We start from the raw sequence: 21,124 nt of genomic DNA on the forward strand, positions 1-21,124 counted from the left end.
GCGGCTAACCTCGTGATTCGTGGGATTGTTGGGGTCGTCATCGTGGGTTACACGTACCGGAGTGATAAGCCCTGGAAATGGGTCAGGAGCGACTATCACAAGAATGATTGGTCCAATAGTCGGCTGCAATGGTGGAGTTTCTCGTCCAACTCCTCCTACGAGCCTTAAAAATAACATTCTTCGTACACCGAGCATTCCAGTCGTGCTACCTATGAAATAGCTTTATACGAACATACCGAAATAAAGAAAAATCGAATAAAACATACGGAAGCCGGGGGTCGAACCGGGGACCTTCTGCGTCTTACATTCGATTATGTAAAGCAGATATCATAACCACTAGACAACTCCCGCTTTTGATGTATGAATGACACAACTTGTTGACTATGATTAGTTATTCTACCACGTGATCCACTAGAGTCTTCGCAGTGTGTGCCTTACTGAGTATTTGAAACTCTCTGCCCACACCTTGAAATGGATTCTAATTTGTTTTTTTTAGATGATCGCCTCTAGCCATTACAACTGGTAGCGTTGGAACTGATATATCTGGTAATGGAGTCGGTATAGAGTGGGCTACGTTGATGCACATGACCAACTAAACTGTTATTTGACTCTTTGGCCTGCAAAGCTATATACTTCAGTCTGCGCAAGCTGGAAGAGGTTGTTTGAGTTTCATAATCTATGCAAACCTGACTCTGCCTTGGAGCTGTCCAGTCTTTTACATATCTGACCTAGGTACCGCGTACTGTAACACTTCCTAACCTATGGGGCGTCGTAGACACTCTTCCCTCCGAATGGCTGCCTATACGTTCATCGTCTACTACCACACTTTAAGACGTAATTTAACCGGTAGGCCGAGAAAAGGTGTGCGAGATAAGATCTCTTGGGATGGAGGTAGAAGTTGCGATTTTGTGGAAGTTAACGCTGGTCTTGCTCTGTAAGACTGCATCAACCTGGCTGCCACGATTGGTGAGAACGGACAAGAAGCCATAACAGTCGCAGTAGGATCTCGTCGATATCGTAGTGACAGACGTGGGCACAGTCTGCCCAGGTCTTCAATCCGCGCATTTAAAACGGGATTCGGGGGCCGAGTACTTAGAGGGGACACTAGCGGACCGTGCCATGATTGCGTTGCTCGATGGAGGTTGTTCTTCGTAGAGAAACCATCACGGCTAGGCAAGTTTTATTCCCTGGTCTGTACTGGGTTGGGCATTGTGGTCTCTTTTCTACACCCGCGATCGCAATTTGCCGATGAGTGATGCGACCAATCCTGGTTTTCGTTCCAGCTTTCGTTTGGAAAGGGTCGCATAAGCACGCTTAATGGCTGCAACCATATTGACATCATTATCTATGTTTGCAATGTCGATCATTTCCTTCTCCGGTGGGAATCGCGCATCTGAGAACTTCTTGCCTCTTGCGAATAACACTTCGAGAACATCCGCACGCTTCTTCTCCACTGCAAAGTTCACAGCCCAATGATCATTGCCCTGGTACCCAGCGTCGAAGAACTGCTCAAACGTTGATATTGGTAGACCTCCGAGAACCGCAGCGGATACGTTCCAGCACTGTGGCAATCTGAACGGCGGGATCGTGTTTGGGTCTGCGCCACCGTCCAGCAGCACTTTTATTAGCTCCACGCCCTTTTTCTTTGATGCTGCGTATCCAAGTGGATTGATGCATTCGTCGTCGCCGATTTCGGCATCAGCAGACTTTGGATCGGCTTTGCAAGCGGCTCTTAGCACCTGAGTGTTGCCTGTGTCGATGGCGGCCCGCATAGGATAACCATAGAGACTGACCTTGGCGAAATGGTCGGAAAGAAATGCTATGACTCCAGCTTGTTCACCTTGAATGGCAGCCAAGAACATTCGCTCAACAACAGGTACTTGTTGTTCTTCGGGAAGACTTCGATCGAGACTGTAAACACTCTGTGGGTGGTTGGAGGCGATCTGGAGTTCCTGAAACAATGCCTTTAGGGTGGGAATATCGCCGCTGGAGCACGCAGCAAGGATGCCATTGTATGCGTCTGCCATGGTCGAGGTTGTCGTGGTAGTCGCAAGTTTTGATTCAGGCTTGTCGTGTAGTGCTTCGGTACAACACGCGCTCTGAACGAAATCTTGAATTGTACTTGTAAGTAGTAGAGTTGCGAGTGGATGAGCGAGGCTGGATGAATTGCGTGCACCGACCACGTAGGCACTGTATTGTGGGTGCAGGTGTGTTCACCCTCTCTAATTTGAAGTACGTCGCTTTGTCAAGACCGCAGACAAGTCCGTACGTACGAGTTCCGACATGTTTCATTGTCAGACTGAAATTGACTGGGACGAGAACGATGGAAGGGATGTTTCATACGCCAACCAGGGGGCGGTTACCTGGTACACCCAATCACGACAAGTGGCTTGTCGGTACTGCACTGAACACCTTCAATGGATCTCTTACGGCCGTTCGTGTTCGAGCGCTCTCAGTGTCGCATATCATGGGGGTTTCGAGTAAACTAAGCAAACGCTCCATTGCCCATCACCAGAAAAACTGCACCTGTAGGGTGAGCTCCTGAATCTATCCTGGAACTTCCCGTCTGACTCCACATGGAGATTGGCAGCACCGCTCAAAATGAGATGGATCAGGTTTGAGAACATGTGCGACACCAAAGTAATGCTGAGATGCCTGCGACGCTGACCTCCGTCGACCTGTGCAGGATTTCAGGTCTCATCAACACTAAAGCTTCTGCCTGCTGCCAATTGATTTCCTTTCATCCACTAGTTCATCTGATTTTTCTTGTTATGTTTCTATTGCTGCTGGTGCTCTGCCTTGAACAAGCAGCATTCGGTATGGTTGCTGTAGGCCCTTTCTAGAAGTAGCTTGTGATGCCGTGTGTAGTCGGTGATGCCCAGGTCTACTGTTCGCAAGCCGAGGTTCCCGACGTGTACCTGCAGGTGGATACCTAGGTACGTGCGCAGTCATGTGATTCTTAGCGCCTTGGCTCGCTAGCGCGTGCAGAATCTATATAAACCGGCCCTCCCTCGCGCTCCTTCTGGTTCTGGCATACTTACCTTCTTGAAGTGTACCTGAGCTCAAGTATTCAGGCACTAGTCGTTCTCGCCTGCATTGCACAGCGCGGAGCTGGGAGCGACTTCAGTCTCCTTCGGGGGCCTGATCGGGGCAATTTTTGCTGGTCGATTGATCTTTCATTGATGCTGTTCGCCGCTGGCGAGGCTTCGAGGAAGGGCGTGTCCTGGACAACGGCTCTGCGAACTTTGGTGTTGCTGCGTCGTGATGTAACCAGTGGGGCTAGCAATTGCTTGTACGGAGTGGCAGGACCTTCAACAGCGATTCGATGAAGCATGTGAAGTAAACAGAATATATCGCGGTCTGAGCCGGCCGCTCGCGTACCAGGTTGTAGGTGCGTTACAAGTACATAGGAGCGACCGGCGACCGCCTCCTCATCCTCAGCCATCACCACTGCTTCTTTACAAGCGCTCCGGACCCGCAGAGCTTGCTGCTGCCAGCACTGTCGCGGCGTGTTTCTCGTGGACGTGTGCGCGCTTGATGACATAAGCAAAGCTCAAAGCTCAAAGCTCTCTAGCTTTCCTGCAACCATCTCTCCTTCCCTCTCCCACGAGACACATGCCCCTCCATATTGGGGCTCTTTGAGTCTATAGCAGGTATGTACTTGTGTCTTCTACAATATAGCGGGCCGGAGCATGTAATGGAAGGCGGGAAAGCGCGGCCACTGCAGCTCGAAAAGTTTTCTCGCATAACGGGAAACCGCAGCCAGCGTCCTGCCTTCACGCACTGGCCCAGCAGCTCCATTTCATGATGATCAACATATAACCTTAGAACCGTTGCGAATGACGCCAGCTCTGGCGGTTGATTTCACAATGCTTTTCACTTACACTGATGCCTCTTTCATGTTTTGATCCCTTCTATATCTGTGTCTGTGCCTGCACTAACACAATCCAAGTATGAGCAAATCTACGCTCCATTTCCTCCGACCGTACCTCAACCGCGGCATCCAGTCCGCAGTCAAGCCCGACCTTGCTCGCGCCTACTGTGCCTTCCAGAGAAGGTTTGCGCAAACGATAGCCGCCGATGCCTACACCGGTCGGCACGATGTCGAGAAGCAGAAGCGTTTCGAGCAACTGCGCAGAATGAAGCCGCTGGGGGAGTACCATCCCCGACTGGCACATCACGCCAATGGAGAACACATGTCGCTTAAAGAGTTCTACACTCAATACGAAGAACTGCCAGACAGTGTTAGTGATCGAGTATCAGTGTTCGGTACGATGCGCTGCTCCGTCATGTAGAGCATCGCGCTGACAACGTTAGGCAGAGTTCGATCAGTGCGAATGCTCGGCTCCAAGCTGATGTTCCTCGATATCGAGCGTGACTCGCAGAGGCTGCAAATCATGATTGAAGTGAAGAAGCTCGACAACTACGATGCCGCTCTTGAAACTTTCAAGGCGTTCAAGAAAGTAGTTAGCCGTGGCGACTGGGTGTGTAAGTAGCTTCAACGACCTTTCGGTGAGCTCGTCTGACTTTGTGACAGCCTTCCATGGACAACCAATACGGACGTCGACCGGTCAGCTCTCGCTTCTAGCGCTCCAAGTGCCCGACATAGTTGCGCCCTGCCTACATCATCTTCCGGAAAAGGTCCAGAGTGCCGAGACGCTCGCTCGTAATCCTCATGTGCATCAGCTCACAAATCAGGAGCCTGGCGATATCCTCCGTCTCCGCGCATTGATTTACGATTCTATACGTCAATCACTAATACAAAGCGGGTTTCTAGAGGTGGAAACACCCATATTCGATGTGAATGCCGGAGGAGCCATCGCTCGGCCATTCCAGACAATAGCGAACGAGCTTTCGAACACACCTGTTCGGCTCCGGATAGCACCGGAGCTGAATCTTAAGAGGCTCATCGTGGGAGGACAAGATAAGATTTTTGAGATCGGTCGAGCCTTCAGAAACGAAGGTGTCGATAACACTCACAATCCTGAGTTCTCCACATGCGAATTCTACGAGGTTGGGGCTACCCTGCCTTCCTTAATCGACAGAACAGAGAAACTTGTTTGCGGTCTCAATAGCGCTGTTGAAATGCTTCGATCCACCTATTTCCCTTCGCTTGAGAAGCCCGAAGGCGTAGATTTCAAAACCCCTTTCGCCCAACTGCCGTTCATTCCGACGATCGAGAAGGCTTGTGGGCGAACACTCCCTGATCTCACATCGTCTACAGCAGATCAAGACCTCATCGCTATGTTCAATGAACTGAGCATCGTTGTACCACCGAATCCCACTCTTCCCCGCCTACTCGATACCCTCGCTGAACAATACATTGAACCCTTTTGCATCAAACCTACTTTCATCACACACCACCCTGAAGCCCTCTCGCCATTGTCCAAGTCTTACGTCTGCCCTACGACCAATCAGCGCATCGCTTCGCGTGTTGAGCTCTTCATCAACAGTCGCGAGTACGTCAACGCTTACGAAGAGGAGAATTCGCCTTTCGAGCAGCGACGCAAGTTCATGCAACAACTGGATTTCCATTCCGAAATCGAGCAAGGCGGCAGGGAACTTGACGAGAGCTACCTGGAGGTTTTAGAGTGGGGCATGCCACCTACAGGTGGCTGGGGATGCGGCTTGGACCGCTTGGTCATGCTGTTCGCGAACAAGAAGCGGATCGCGGATGTACTTCCGTTCGGGACATTGAGGAATGTGGTCAGCATCGCGAAAAACAAATGAGACCGAACAACTTGAAGGCTGTTGTAGTGTAGTGTAAGAATAGGTGGATGTATCAGGATACGAGGTATGTTGTGTGGGCCTAGTGTACTTGTAGCTTGGTATGGCAATGACAATGAAGATCATCAGAACATGGTTACTCCTCAACCTGTCAAGGGCTCACTGAACCGACCTCTTCAAAACGATCTGGAAAGACAGCACATCGAGCATGCTCGCTAATCCTATCCTCGTCTAGGTGGTTGCAAACCGTTTACCGGGCTCCTGTCATTCATGTACGGCGCCAAAGCTACCGGCTTGTCAAAAATGGCATTACTGCGACAAAAGCAATTGCAACGCCAGCACACCAAACATCACTATCATTTTTCAACTTCAGTGCCTAGAGAATTTCGTTGGATTCGCGTCCCGGTCTCAGGACAACGATATTACCTTCGCCGACAGATCGTCACACATGACATCACCCTCCAAAAATAATGAAACAATCATTTCACTACCGTCACAGCTGGCGCGTCCGCAGAAAAAGACCCTTTCCAGGCGTTCAGCCATCGTCCGACTTTGCGCGTTGCGAATCGATCTGTACAGGGTTCATCCACCGATGTGAGCAGGGATGGCCCCTCCGGGGTGCCCTCTCCACCAGACACCACACAGTTCCTCGCCAATCTGACAGACGCTAGCGAGTACGGACGACGGCCCTGGCCCTGTTCCTAAAACAATGTACATGGGCGCTGCTTGTATCGCGAATGGCAAGTTCCAAGGTCGCAAGGGCGCAGACGCTGTCTTGTCCTTTCTGAAAGCTGCAATTGCCGGCCCCGCATGAATGCTGCCTAGGGACCACCTTGATAGGTCTCACTATTGACTTTTAAAATTTGCTTTTTCGACGTCATGGCGGTCTCTGCGAGCGCTGCGATGGAGAGATCCTGGTGTGGTCGCGCCGATCAACGAATAGATGGTCTTTTGGAAAGGAAGGGCTACAGGAATGACCAGGTGGGAAAGAGACAGTATCGGAGATGGAGGGGCTGGGCGACGACCAGGGTATATTAGTTGCTATGGCGAGCCTATATCATATGGTCACTGGCTGGTTTCCCGCCATAATCTTGTCCATTTACATCGCTCACCCAGGAGATCAGACGTGTATTACCTGGATACACACACGTACACTTTGGCAACCTCAAAATTTCACGTCTTCCGCTACAAGGCTCAAACATCAACACAAGACGCATCGTTTCTTCCAGAAGCTACTTGGTCCTCTCTACAAGCCCCGCATATCTGTCTACCTACCTCCGGACATCACGGCCACATCCACTCCATACATGGCACACGAACAATCAGGTTCACTGCCGCAATACTATGGTCAGACAATCGACGGCACCGTGGTCGAGAGCCCCAAATTTCCTCTAGGTTCCCAGAGCAGCCGCGATGCACTCCTCAGACTGCCCATTCAACCTAATGCTGCACATGTGAACCATCCAGACCAGGAGCTGATGTCGCCTGTCAACGCGATGCCAAACTCTCCCAACATGATGGGCATGGGACCCGCTTCCGGTGGCGGTGGAAGCAGAAGCCGCGCCAAGACAGTAGGGGATAGCAGTCGCTGGATGGTGCCACACGTCAGTGACAGAGAGCGCGAAGAAGAGCACTATTCTCGTGGCCATGGACGAGGCCCAGGCTCCTTCTCCCACCGCTCCGCGTACGTAGAAGACTACTCTGATGAAGATGACCGACTTCGCGCATATCGCCGTCCCGCACGGAGACGCACTCGGCCGCCACCTGCACATGGTCGTTTTCTTGGCCCGACGGGACGGTACTCCTCCGAACAAGATCCGCGTGGCAGTATGGATGGAAGACATTCGAGCTACGAGTATGGCTATGAAAGCGACACGCCCACCAAGGCGCGATTCCACGCCAGCTATAGGTATGGTAGCGAAGGTGAAGATGACGGAGGGTATCGAAGGCCGAGGGTCGCGCACGGCGATGATGGTAGAAGAGGCCCGCCTAGGAGACCGGCGTCCACAGAGGAGGTGATGCGGTTGCCGTGGACGATGTGGATGAATTCGAATGCGAAGAACCGTAGGTCTTACCCTCCCCCCCGGAAGCGTCCCAGGTCTTTTCCCTTCTCCCTTGGTTTTGGTGTCCCTATCCCGGAACAAGAGACTGTCCGGTGCCGCCTTGTCCCGCCTCAGCTCCAGCAACGCGTACTGACGCTATCTTGACAGATTTTGTGGCCTTCGTCGGCGAGTTTGTGGGTACTACCATGTTCCTCTTCTTTGCCTTTTCCGGCACCCAAGTGGCGAATGTCCACTCCGAAGGCAGTTCCAACACCACCACAGGTGCAGACACAGGTTTCTCCCCGCAAGTCCTCCAATACATTTCCCTTGTCTTCGGTTTCTCCCTAATGGTCAACGTCTGGATCTTTTTCCGCATTTCTGGCGGCCTGTTCAACCCCGCTGTCACCTTCGCAATGCTGCTTACCAAGGCCATGTCCCCAATACGCTTCTTCTTGCTCTTGGTTGCGCAGCTCGCGGGCAGTATTTTTAGCAGCTATTTGGTCAGTGTGATGTTTCCGACGCCGCTGAATGTTAGGACTACCTTGAGTGCAAATACAAGTCTCGCAAGGGGAGTTTTCATCGAGGCCGTGTTGACGGCAGAGTTGGTATTCACGATTTTCATGTTGGCAAAAGAGAAGCATAAGGGTGAGTCCTCCCGTCCTCTCCACTCTAAGTCGACTTGAGCTGTGCGCTGACGGGAAGTTAGCAACTTTCATCGCCCCCGTAGGTATCGGACTCGCGCTGTTCGTCGCAGAGCTTGTCGGCGTGTACTACACCGGGGGCTCGCTCAATCCGGCGCGATCCTTCGGGCCTTGCGTGGTGACGGGCATTTTCGACCGCGAACATTGGATCTACTGTAAGTTGCAATCGATGTGGCCGTCGCTGCCGAGACAGTATATTAATGGATCCCAGGGGTCGGACCGGCTGCTGGTGCCGTGCTTGCTGTCGTCTTCTATAACTTCATCAAGATTCTGGAATACGAGATGGCGAACCCTGATCAGGATGCTGATGACAAGGACGTCAAGGAGAAGCAGAACAGTGATTGATAGCGATGGAGATGGTGCTGGTGCTGCACGACGATTATGGCCACGCGATGGGATGACAGATGATGTCGGGTATGAATCATGCATAATGTATTTATGCTCCAATGAGGAAAAGGAGCGAGGCGTACAGGAACTTTATCTCTTTGTATAGCTGGACGTATTTTTTCCTGAGTGTCCGTCAATAAGACCTCAAGTGCTTGTTGCAGCCAGATTGTGTGGTTCTCGATCGATACAGTAGCTCTGAGACCTGTTTTACCCCGGGCTGAGCAGTGCGAGACCTACACTTTGAGACATAATTATGTCCCGCAGCGAACCAACTTCTACCTCCTTAATTTTAATGATTCGGCTTGGCTTTACACCCTGAGTTTAATGAGTTCCATTGTTTAATTCGCAGAGAGGGCGACAGATGACGTCATTGGTCACGCTATCACGGGACCTCGTGTTTCGCGACTTCGATCTTCTGCGGCATCATAACGGTCGTATTTGCAGGGATCGATGTGCAGATACTCTGTAGGTTTTCTCGGCTCTTCCGAAACCTCACTTTCTAGTACTATCAAGTACGTAAATGCCGCCAACGCGCGCTTTCATGCGCGCGAAAACTGCCGAGGAGGAAGTGCCCAAACTTTCTCCTCGTAAAGATCAGGCCTCCGACACTGAACCCACCGCGACCGTCCCTACCACAGCTTCGTTCAAGGGTCAATTGTTGAGATTTCAGTACAACTCAACCACTTCCGCCAGCGACGATGCCAGTCCCAAGTCCCCTGTCTCCGTACGTTCCCCAAAGCGCACGCGCACCGCCGTGACAATCGCCGCCACCACCGACGATGGTTTGACCGAGCCGTCTCCACGTCCCCAGAAGAAGCGCAAATCAAGCAGCTATGCGCCATCCTCTAGATATGCACACCTGTCACCTCTAGTTGACATTCTTGAGCCGAATTTGATATGCGTCTTCGTGGGCACGAACCCTGGCGTGCAAACCGCGACCGCCGGCCATGCCTACGCTCACCCTTCCAATCACTTTTGGAAATTACTCCACGCATCTGGTCTCACCGATCGGCGTCTTTCGCCCACAGAAGACCGCTCCTTACCTGCGAAATACTGTATGGGCAACACGAACATCGTTTCGCGCCCATCGAAAAACGCCGCTGAACTCTCAAAGGAAGAAATGGTAGCTGGTGCTGGAGAATTGGAGGCTAAGTTCCGGGAGTTTAGACCGGAGGCGGTGTGCATTGTAGGCAAAGGGATCTGGGAGGCGATATGGAAGTACAGAAAGGGTAGGGCGGTACGAAAGGAGGAATTTCGATATGGATGGCAGGATGAGGAGATGAACATGGGTAAGATTGATGGAGAAGAGTCTTCGCCAGGGAGCAGAGTGTTTGTCACAACGAGCACGAGTGGACTCGCGGCGAATTTAAGACCGGCGGAGAAGGAAGCTATTTGGAGGCCCTTTGGGGAATGGGTGCAGAAGCGAAGGGAAGAAAGAGGGTTCGTGCCTAGAAAAGAGGAAGGTAGTGTACAAAAAAAATAGGATGTGCTGCTACAGTTGATCTGAGCGTTTTCAAGTACGTGAAAGTCAAACGCGCAAACGCCACATCGACAATGAGAGCCTGTTCAATCAGCGATCTACATCGTATTTCCATCCACGCCTAGGCCCAACAAGGAAACTCTGGTGTAGGTGAAAATAGTGTTTAGTTATAATCTTACATAACTAGACTCTATAAGAGGTAATCTATACGCTAGAGTTAAGCTCTCGGCCCATATGAATAGGCTAATAAGGAGCTAAGTATATGCTAAGAATAATAATAGATGGGAAGACTCTGAAAAGCTACCCTCCTACTTATAGAATATAGAAAGAGGGGGCATGTGAGGTAAGGAGCCTTCCTTATAAGGGGATTAGGCGTGAGTATATAATATAGAGAGGATCTGGTGGAGCTGAAGTGTACCTTAGTACAGTTCCTATGTAGTTTCCTTAACGAGCAGTCATCCAAGAGAGCCGAAATCTACACGCCAAAGTATCTATAGCGTGCAATCTTGACTAAACAGGCTCTAACGCCAACGCGTTTCCGAACCGACCGCCCCTCTATGAAACATAACACACTAAACGTGCCGGTTGCACCATTTTGTTCTGCCACCGACAGAAAATTTCAGTACGCGGGTCTTTTCTGTCAGGAACAGACCCACTGCACGCAGCAACTGTATGGCGAGGTAACCGCGCGCTAAGTTTCCGCAGGGCCAATGCTAATGGTATTACCTCGGAGATAGAACATTAACCGAAGAAGGCCCTTTACCAAACCCTGTCCAAGGACCTATAGGAAAGATCTATGGTCAATCGTACTGTTGCTCCTGATCCAACCTGAACAAGCGCTTCATCAACAATTACCAAACATACTCTTCCAATCAGTGGGTAGATCGCTTGCCGTACGGTTCACGATAGTCTAGCTGGTGTTGTGAACGACCAACTTCGTACGCAACAACCAATGAGTGAGCTGTCAAAGTGCCACACAGCCCCACATATGCAGCCAAGCCACACATCACGGCTATCGGCAACCTCACCTCATCCCAACCCTCCTCGAGTTGTGCATACGGCTTCCTCGCACTCTGCTCAATAACTCTCTTTGGATTGGCATCTGAACTTTGGCAACCACAGTCGATCAATGCTTCAAGAAAAAGTTATGATTGTGATCTTGATGGGCGGCTTTACAAGTGATCAGCCTCTTTACATAGAGACGGTTTGGTACCCTCGCAGAAGGAGCGCTGACACCACAAACAATACCAAGCCTTGCGCCCCAATACCAAGCCCTCGCACACGCGTTCGTGCAGCATGGACGGGCCTTCCCAGGTGGCTCATGTGCCATATGCTTCCCTCCAAATGACCGCCAAAAGGCTGTGCCTAGGTATCTACTTTATACGCAAGCAAGTGAAGCGCTCTGTCCTCTACAAACGAAAACAAAAGCTCGAGCGCACTCGGCACCCATTCCGATCCGCGCATCCCGCTTCGCCTTCCCCTATCCATATATTGCATTCAGATCTCCGCTGTCCTCACCAGCCTCAGGCGCCTCTCGTCTACACCTCACCAGCCTCACCTCTCCGCTTAAGCTTCTACCTCAGCCATATAGCGTACCCACGCTCGCTCTCCAGCCACTTGCCAATTCCAACCTCACTCCACCCTACACACCCAACGTAGACGATGTCCTCGCAAGGCTACTACAACAACGGCCCGCCGCCGCAAGCGCACTACGGTCCTCCACCCCCGAACCAAGGGTACTATCAGCAGGGTCCGCCGCAGCAGCAGGTGAGTCGTGTTCTTGACATGCGCCACACCTGTTTGTATTAACGAAACTATAGATGTACTACCAACAAGGCCCACCACCGCCGCAGGAACAGAAGAAGGAAGATCGGGGCTGCTTGTACACATGGTGAGTGAACTCAGGACGAGGGGAAGGCAAAGGTTGCTAACGGGGAACAGTCTTGCGACACTGTGCTGCTGCTGGCTCTGCGGCGAGACGTGCGAGTGCTGTCTGGAGTGCTGTCTGTGCTAGAGGGAGGGAAAATAAGGTGGTTTGGGCGGGCGTGCGACATGGCAAGGATTTGATTCGGTAAGCCCTGGTGCAACTTGCATCGGGACAGGCGTACGGCTGCTCGGATTTGCGCCTTTCTTTGGGAGGGGCGGAATGATCAATACGGATGGATGGTATATCACATGGGTAGCTCTTGTCCTCAAAAACGGCACATGGACGAGCCTACAGAGTGAATACGATCAATTCAAACGAGTGACGGAACCCACGCTCCCGTGCTACGCTACGCTATGCTACCACTGCTAAAGATATTGACCGGTCGTTACTGTGTATAAAAAAAAGACGAGAAGAGAGTGGGAAGCACAGCCGCCTCAACATCGAGGCAGCTAGTCTAGTCATCGTACGCCTCTTCGAGCTCTTCTTCATACTCTTCCTGCGCCTCGATGAGCTCTTCCCGCTTCTCCTCGAGCGACTCGCGATCGCTGCTGGAGATGGAGTCGCCATCCTCATCGTGCGTCGGAACTGGCGGCGGCTCTTGGAAAGCAGAGGGCTCGGCGGGAGTTGCGGCAATGGGGGCGGGGGCAGCGGCAGCGGGGGCAGCGCCGTAGTAGTTGTTCTGGACGGCCTTTGTGTCGTCGTCTGAGTCCTCGGCTATCTCGTGTTAGCTACGGTCTAAAGGGGTCAGAGAGAGGCTCGAGACTTACTGAGCTCGTGTCCGATCCAGGCGCCAGCAGCTACACCACCGACACCAGCGGCGGCCAACATAGCAGTCGAGTGACCCTTGTCTTTCTTCTCCTTCTTGTCCTTTTCCTTCTCGCCGTAAGGATCGCCATGACCACCACCTGGGGCGTAAGGGTCACCATGGCCGCCTGGGTAGCCACCATGGCTTTGGTCGTGCGAGGCACCGAAGAGACCACGCTCATCGTGACTACCTCCTTGACCGTATGCCGCACCTGGAGGGCCGCTGGGTGGGGGCGCGTACGGGCCTTGAGCCGGAGGTGCGTGTGCGGGAGGTTCCCACTGGCTGCGACCGGTGGCTTGGTCTATATAGAACCACTTCTGGCTGTTCTGGTCGAATTGTGCGACCCAGCCGGGAGGCATTGGTGGAGGCGCACCGTACTAAATCATGATCAGCGATTGCTTTGAGAAGCGTAATTTGAGATCTGGAAGTAGTGCGGCGTCCAATGATGGACTAGAACATCACATATATCAAGCGGATTTTACTCACGGGTGCAGGCGGGCCTTGGGGTGCAGGCGAGCCATAGCCTTGCTGGCCGTAGGGCTGTTGTTGCGGGTAGCCCTGCTGATGCTGTTGTGGAGGATAGCCAGCCTGTTGAGGGTACTGTTGCGGGTAACCCTGTTGAGGGTATTGCTCGTGTTGCTGAGGTGGGTATCCACCTGCATTAGGGTCGTAACCTCGCGTGTCATGCCCACCGCTGCCGTGCGAACCGCCATGGGAATCTAGGTAAGCGATAAATAGGTAGAAGTCAAGCAGAGCCAGCGGCAAGTCATACCAGAGGGCTTGCTCTCCTTCTTGTCATCATCATCCATCAACTCCTTCATCTTCTTCTTGAGGAAATCCATGGTGATGGGGGGAGGGTGACCGTGAACAACGGCACAGTACTACACGATAGAATGAAATTTTGAGAGGACTTTGGAACAAGATGTGGGGAGGGGACAATGAGGGGTTTTTGAATCAGGCCGCAGTCAAATGCTCGGCGCGGGCCGCTGTTCTACCACTATTTGCAACGGGCTAGCAACATGGGACAAACGCAGTATCCACGGGTGCAAGACCACCAGGGGCGTGTTCAGCGCGGCTGCAGATGGAAAAAGTGGGGGATGGAGGGGCTGAAGCTCTGCGCGGTTGGGGACAGCTTCAAGGGACATGCAACGTCCACTTTAGTGAAGCTTGGCGTGAATATGTTTCTATGTGACTGTGTACACGGTCAGCAGAGTTGAAGATTATGGACAGCCTGACTTGGTTTCAAACCGTCGGATGGGCTGGAAAAGAAATTGACGTGACATTGCGATTGGCTTCTGTGGGTCGAAAGAGGCAAGAAGGCTGTATGGACTATGTCGCGTAAGCGGATACCGGCAAGTATCGTGATGACGGCGATTGTGTTTGGTACAATTCCCGTTGGAGGTGAAGGTGGCTTAGCAGTGGCTAATGCAGCGGGAGTCTCGGCGGTCGATAATGGCGCATGCAGTCTCGCGCCCGATTTGAGCATGAGTCACATTGTCACAGGCGACACGCTGTGTAGCACAGTGAGGCCTCAGAGTTGGGTGCCATCGATCTGGTTTCGACGGCCGGGAAAAGTTCCAGAAACAGTCGAGGAACGGAGATGGGCTTTGTGAGACAGGCGAGCGATTCGCAGGCTGTTTCTGTAGATGAAGAGTAATCATTGAGGCATACACTTGCTGCTTGAGGCAGATGCGGTCAAGCTGTTGTGCGATGTTCCTCCGGGCCAGACACACGAAAACAGAGCCTCAGCAAGACAACCGAAGACCATGTAGAATCGCCACGCGAGCCGCACCAACGAAGCGAGAACGACTGCGACTAGCAGAGACGCTATCCAGGCCGGCGGGATCTGGTGTTGGTGATTCTGCGGTGCTGGAAGCGGACATGGTGTCTCGATCTGGTGGACCCACGACGCCATACAGGAGGCGTTAGGGCGTCCGGGCGCTGACGTAGCGCCCCACGACGATGGGGATGATGATGCACGATGGAGCTGCATAGCGAAGAAGGTTGCAGGAGAGCACCGCATGGCACGTCGTCGCGAGATATGGCACCGAGAGGGCTGAGTGGACACAGTGGTAACGCTGGAGCAGGCATTGGCGCCACCAGCAGCCACGTCCGAGCCCGCCCGTCACTGCTGCTGTGAGAGAAAACGGACGGGAGATAGCAAGCTGCGGTCTCTCAGCCGGCCATGGAGACTCATGATGCTCCTACACCCACGCTTCCAGACCCGTTGAACTAGAACCGATCACTCTTCCAACCCTCTTGCGGCCTAGCCCATCGTTCTGTCCGACTAGTGACGCTTAATGCTATTGGATCAGTGCGTCGTCAGTCTGTCAATTGCCTCCACCTCGGTGCCAATCGTCAAGGGAGAGCGAGCTGGAGCGTCCATATATTCGAGGACACTCGAGCCATATCGGCCCGTTACGAGCCGACCAACGTCACAGCAAGCTGGTGCGCCAGCCTTCATGAACCTGCCGCCGAAATCCATATTTACAGGAAGCGCCGCTACCCCAGACTCCACGAACCGAGAGAACCGCCGACTGAGCACGCCCGAATACCACAAGAGTCTCGCGCCCGCGACCGAGCTCTCGAAGCTTTCCACACCGCTCGAGCGGCCATCGCTCCAATCCGCAGAACCTCCCACCCCACACGAGGCCTCATGGACGCACCGCACACCCATCCACCGCAGTGACACGCTCCGATCTTCGTCTTTTGTGGGGCACAATCGCGGCGCCTGGAGCACCAGCGGCGCCGTGAAGACACCGCCCGCGGTCGCTGGTACAAAGCGCCAGTTGTCGCTTGAGCAACCTTCCCCACACGTCCCTGATCCTGCGAGCGAACCGCTGGTGAAGCGGCGGCGCGTGAGCCGAACGCGACATTCACTCGACCATTTGAGCTTTGCCCAATCTGCCAAGCTCTACGACAGCGAACAGCCTCCGTCGCCGCTGTTCTTTTCGCATTCGCGCCGCATCCGACCCCACCTACCTGCCCGCTTCTCGAGCTCCGAGGCCGCGGCCAGGATGCTCAGCAAAACCCGCGAGGACAGCGGCATCAAGACGGTGACACTGGCGAGGGGCACTTTTTCTGGCCTGAGCCCATCAGGGCCGACGAGCGCAGCGAGCGGCAGGAGCTCCGACCGGTCAAGCTTGCCGCGAACAGCTTCGCCTGAAGCGCGAGATCGCAATGACCCCCTGCGGTTGCTGGGATCGGTAGGCATTGTGGAGCTCCTCGAGCAGGATACACGGCCAACTTTTATCGTAGACATTGGAGATGATGCAAACTTTACACCAGAGTCGCCAGGGTTGCAGATCCTGTTCGCGAACAGCGCCTTGCGCTCGAGCATAGCCACCTGGGAAATGGTCGCTGGAAAATTGTCGAATCTTTTAGGAGACGATCCGACTGCGCATGCTTCTAGTCAGTTCAAAGGATGGCTGTTGAGCACAGTAATACAAGGTGAAAGTCTGGACGTGAACCCTTCGCCGGTGGAACATGGTGGCATAGTATGGTCTTGCTATACTTTACGAAAACGTCTACGGGTGGCATATGGCGCAGCGCCAGGCCCTCCTGTATCTAGCATCCCCTCGACGAGTGCCTCCCTTGATTTTGCCGCCCCTACGCCGTCAAAAGACCCCACACCGACCACCACAGAATTGAATGCATCGCCTACACCACCAAACGAACCGCAAGACTATTTTGGAACCAGCCCCGCCCTTGCCGTCAATGAAGACTTTGACCAGGAGCCTCGCCCTGTTCTATCACCAGAACACGTTCCAAAGTCCGAACCCATAGCCGCCGATAAGCCTTCGATAATCCCTTTCCAGAGACCAGACAAGCCCCATCTGCCAGATTTCAGCGAAAGTCCGTCGTTTACCAATGAGTGCGTGCTTCGTGCCCATGCTGCAGGCGACGTTGACGCTTTCAACAGAAATACAGACCCTAGCCTACCCCCGGAACATGATGTGGGCTTTTTCGACTGGACAAGGCTGTCTTTGTCGCCTTCCTTACCAAGACACATTCAATTCGCGCGTTCAATCGACTGGGCTTCGACACCTTTAGGACCTATAGAATTCTGGTCTAATGATCTTAGAGCCATGTGCAATCTTATAATGTAAGTGTAGATTATCTGATTTGCTACTGCAGACCCATTTACACATCAAACAGGGCATCTCCACATCCTGCGGCCATGTATTGGGGCGAAGAATTGGTTGCTATTTACAATGAGGCTTACATTGGTATGCGTGGACAAACAACCCGAACGTCCATCTAATTAACGCCTCCCAGGTCTTGCTGGCCAGAAACATCCCACTCTTATGGGCCAAAGCTACAAGATTGCTTGGGCTGAAATTTGGGACGAAGTGAAAGACGTTTTCACAAATGCCAGGTTAACCGGTCAAGCTACAATGAAAGATGATGACTGTCTGTTCATGAAACGCAGCGGCTTCTTGGAAGAGGCATATTTCTCGTGGTCTATTATACCCATGGTTGGCGAAGATGGTACCGTCATGGGTCTATACAATCCAGCTTTCGAAAAGGTAGCTCCTCAATTCCCATTTGATGCTATCACCCGCGCAGAACGTGTTGGTATTGAGAACACATTTCTATCGAAGCGCTCGTCAGATGTACGTGCTAACAATCCTTCAGACCAGAAGAAAAATAGCCGAGCGGCGAATGTTGACCTTGCGAGAAGTCGGCGAGCGTACAGCGACTGCGCGAGACGTGAAGGGCTTTTGGGAACAAGTTCTCTTGGCTTTGACCGACAATGAATATGACACACCATTCGTCCTGCTATATTCTGTATCCGACGACACCGACAGCGATGCTTCATCCCTGCACTCTAGTAGTTTGCTTGGGTCGAAACAGTGTTATCTAGAGGGCTCGTTGGGTGTTCCAGCCAGTCATGCAGCAGCACCTGAACAGATTGACTTGAAAGAAGGTACCGAAGGCTTCGGTCCAGTGCTGAGGGAGGTTATGAAGACCGACAAGCCCGTTGTGCTTAGCATTGGCTCTGGAGATCTTCCTTTCGAGATGCTGGACGGTCTGGAGTGGCGCGGATTTGGAGACCCGTGTCGGGACATAGTGATCTGTCCTATCCATCCGACGACTGGAGAATCAATCCTTGGATTTCTGGTTATGGGTATTAATCCGAGGAGACCTTATGATGATGATTACAACCTCTTCGTGCAATTGCTCAGCCGACAACTTGCTACTTCGCTAGCTTCTGTTGTTCTCTTCGAAGAGGAGATCCGCAGAGGCCAAAAGGCCGCGAAACTTGCAGCAGAGGATCGCTTCCATCTTTCAGAGCAGCTCGCCGCGCGGACACAAGAAGCTCGAGATAGTGAAACTCGTTTCACGCGTATGGCAGAGTACTCGCCTGCTGGTCTCTTCATCGCAGACCACGTTGGCCGTATAACGTATTGCAACGACACTTGGTATGAGATCTCAAGAGTCCCAAGAGATCCCGAAAAGACGAATAACTGGATGGATTACGTCAAAATGGAAGACCAGGGTCTGATACACGAAAAATGGAAGAGACTGGTCGAGAATGCTACAGCAATAAACATAGAATTCCGGTTCAAGACTCCTTGGCAAGATCGAAATGGCAACAAGGGTGACACCTGGGTCTTGTTTTCCGCCTTCCCAGAGAAGTACGAAGACGGCATGCTGAAGAGTGTATTCGGCAGTATCACCAACATCAGTTCCCAAAAATGGGCCGAAGGCTTTCAGAAGAGGAAGATGGAGGAGGCTGTGGAACTTAAGCGGCAACAGGAGAACTTCATCGACATCACGTCTCATGAGATGCGGAACCCCTTGAGTGCCATTTTGCAATGCGCCGACGAGATCTCGACCATCCTAAGCGACTTTCGGACATCTGGCGCTCGGGAGATACCTCAGCGGCTTCTCACTGACAGTATCGATTCAGCACAAACCATTGCGCTGTGTGCACAACATCAGAAGAGAATCGTTGACGACGTGCTCACGCTCTCGAAACTTGATAGCGCTATGCTTATGGTAAGTCCTAGGTTTATTGCTCATCAGATTGTATATTAACTTGTTTCAGGTCACACCTGTCGACGCACAACCCTTGCAGGTTGTCCAGCGTGCCCTCAAGATGTTCGAAGGAGAAGTGCAGACGGCAGGTATTCAGATGGAATTCGTGCTGAGCGACTCGTACAAGAAGCTAAACGTTGACTGGGTGAAGCTTGACCCTTCACGCGTGCTCCAAGTAAGTTCCCTGCGCTGAGCATACTGTCCAGCATCATAATCCGAGTACAGGTACTCATCAATCTTACAACGAATGCAATCAAGTTCACTACAACCGAGTCAAACCGCACTATCAAAGTCTTACTATCCGCGTCTAAAATACCACCTTCAGCCAGTCCAAATCCTTTGGTCAATTTCTTCCCGTCAAGATCCAAGCGCGTAGAGCAAACGCTTGGACCTGACTGGGGTAATGGGCAAGAAATATACCTGGAATTTGCCGTTCAGGATACCGGACGTGGTCTTAACCAAGAAGAGAAGAAGTTGCTCTTTCAACGATTTTCCCAAGCCAGTCCTCGTACCCACGTTCAATACGGTGGGTCGGGCCTGGGCCTTTTTATCTCCCGTGAGCTCACTGAGCTACAAGGCGGTGAGATTGGTGTGGCATCTGAAGCTGGTATAGGCAGTACCTTCGCTTTCTACGTCAAGTGCCGCAAGACGAGCGAGCCCAAGGAGGCAATTGAAATGCCGATAACGCTTGGTCGAAGGATCTCGAATGCGAAGGAGAGGCATCACGTCCAGCTGCAACCGCCCAGAGTTAAGGATTTTGCGTCGGCCCCGCAAGATAACGCAGTCAACAGCAAGAGCAAAGCACCGGCACCGAAACTGAAGGTTCTGATTGTCGAGGACAATCTAGGTAAGTAAAGAGGTTATCTATGCTGGGCCAAATGCTAAGGATCATCCCAGTCAACCAGAAGGTATTGCGTCGTCAACTCGAGAACAGCGGCATCACTACCCATGTAGCCAACCATGGCGGCGAAGCCATCGAAAAGCTCAAGCAGTCGCGTTACTGGAAGGGCCATGGTTCTGACGCTGTCGACCTTGGGGTCGTTCTCATGGACAAGGAGATGCCAGTAATGGATGGTTTGCAATGTACTAGCAAGATTCGGGAGTTTGAAGGCCAAGGGTTACTAAATGGGCATGTTCCTATCATTGCTGTTACGGCGAATGCTCGGAGTGAGCAGATCGCTACGCTTTTGGAGGCTGGCATGGTGAGTATCTTACTGCCTTTGGTCAATGCTGGGACTGACAGGTACAGGATGATGTCGTGTCGAAGCCTTTCCGCATTGCGGAGTTGATACCTAAGATTGAGGAGCTTACGTTGAAGCATTGTGATTCCAACTCCGTGGAAACGATAGTCGTCCCGAGTAGACCGAGTACGCCGCCGTATGCGATATGATGGCGCTTTGCATGGCATTGTACGAACAGATATAGAGGATGGAGGACGTCACACGCCTTGTATGCACTTTGGCTCGGCGTTTTAATCTGCAGCACTTCTTCGGACGATGTTTAGACGAAGTTACGTATGCGCATCGGGTGTCGGTCCAACGGGTAGTTTGGGTGGCATCTTGCCCGTTCGTTCGAGCTATGAACATGCCCGCAATGCAATATTTGAGCATGGGATATGGGAAATGGGCGTGGTCCGGTTCGTTACATACCCCTCGTAGTTCTGATCATGGGCGGGTGTGGGACGCCACTTCAGTTCTGGGATGGTATGTACGGAATCACTTCGTTTTCTGCATCATGCAGAAATCACGATAGTCGTGAACTCTAAGATAAATTCTTAACAAACCCCAATGCTGTTCATAGCCCGCATTCGAAGATCGTTATGTAAAGCGTACGGATCATCCTTTGCCCGTGGCTTGGCATTCCGGCGGGCTGTTCTTGTCTTTGTGCACTTCCCTGTCGACATCTCGTCCCTTGCAACATAGCTTCGGATCAGATGGTGTACAATTGGGATGGCAAAGAAGCTGAATGTTATCAGTTGTATGTACACGAGAGGCGGAGCCTGACCGAGGT

General features: G+C 52.4%; 6 protein-coding genes and 1 non-coding gene across 7 annotated transcripts; 4 read left to right on the forward strand and 3 right to left on the reverse strand.

The window, feature by feature from the left end:
- Positions 1-263: 263 nt before the first annotated feature.
- Positions 264-351, reverse strand: N0V89_002882. Its single transcript has one exon. It is a non-coding gene; the product is annotated as a tRNA-Val (tRNA).
- An 872-nt stretch (positions 352-1,223) lies between these two features.
- Positions 1,224-2,027, reverse strand: N0V89_002883 (uncharacterized protein; the record flags this gene model as incomplete). The annotated part of the gene is made up of 1 exon (XM_056211687.1): positions 1,224-2,027. One exon carries the CDS (start codon positions 2,025-2,027, stop codon positions 1,224-1,226), a length of 804 nt encoding a protein of 267 aa, XP_056075160.1.
- A 1,926-nt stretch (positions 2,028-3,953) lies between these two features.
- On the forward strand, positions 3,954-5,730 carry MSK1 (mitochondrial lysine-tRNA synthetase; the record flags this gene model as incomplete). Its single annotated transcript, XM_056211688.1, has 3 exons — positions 3,954-4,269; positions 4,318-4,488; positions 4,538-5,730. 3 exons carry the CDS (start codon positions 3,954-3,956, stop codon positions 5,728-5,730), a joined length of 1,680 nt encoding a protein of 559 aa, XP_056075161.1.
- A 1,304-nt stretch (positions 5,731-7,034) lies between these two features.
- N0V89_002885 (uncharacterized protein) lies at positions 7,035-8,815 on the forward strand (the record flags this gene model as incomplete). The annotated part of the gene is made up of 5 exons (XM_056211689.1): positions 7,035-7,331; positions 7,420-7,636; positions 7,938-8,414; positions 8,476-8,625; positions 8,682-8,815. 5 exons carry the CDS (start codon positions 7,035-7,037, stop codon positions 8,813-8,815), a joined length of 1,275 nt encoding a protein of 424 aa, XP_056075162.1.
- A 583-nt stretch (positions 8,816-9,398) lies between these two features.
- Positions 9,399-10,340, forward strand: thp1 (uracil DNA N-glycosylase Thp1; the record flags this gene model as incomplete). The annotated part of the gene is made up of 1 exon (XM_056211690.1): positions 9,399-10,340. The coding sequence occupies one exon, from the start codon at positions 9,399-9,401 to the stop codon at positions 10,338-10,340; it is 942 nt and encodes a 313-aa protein (XP_056075163.1).
- Positions 10,341-12,718: 2,378 nt separating this feature from the next.
- N0V89_002887 (uncharacterized protein) lies at positions 12,719-13,911 on the reverse strand (the record flags this gene model as incomplete). Its single annotated transcript, XM_056211691.1, has 4 exons — positions 12,719-12,978; positions 13,032-13,446; positions 13,556-13,788; positions 13,842-13,911. 4 exons carry the CDS (start codon positions 13,909-13,911, stop codon positions 12,719-12,721), a joined length of 978 nt encoding a protein of 325 aa, XP_056075164.1.
- A 1,620-nt stretch (positions 13,912-15,531) lies between these two features.
- Positions 15,532-20,504, forward strand: N0V89_002888 (uncharacterized protein; the record flags this gene model as incomplete). Its single annotated transcript, XM_056211692.1, has 8 exons — positions 15,532-17,174; positions 17,228-17,298; positions 17,348-17,598; positions 17,708-19,075; positions 19,125-19,289; positions 19,340-19,961; positions 20,012-20,316; positions 20,364-20,504. The coding sequence occupies 8 exons, from the start codon at positions 15,532-15,534 to the stop codon at positions 20,502-20,504; spliced, it is 4,566 nt and encodes a 1,521-aa protein (XP_056075165.1).
- Between the last annotated feature and the right edge of the window lie 620 nt (positions 20,505-21,124).

This window comes from Didymosphaeria variabile, assembly GCF_027946475.1.
Source record: "Didymosphaeria variabile strain IMI 356815 chromosome Unknown scaffold_2, whole genome shotgun sequence".
NCBI classification, from domain to species: domain Eukaryota; kingdom Fungi; phylum Ascomycota; class Dothideomycetes; order Pleosporales; family Didymosphaeriaceae; genus Didymosphaeria; species Didymosphaeria variabile.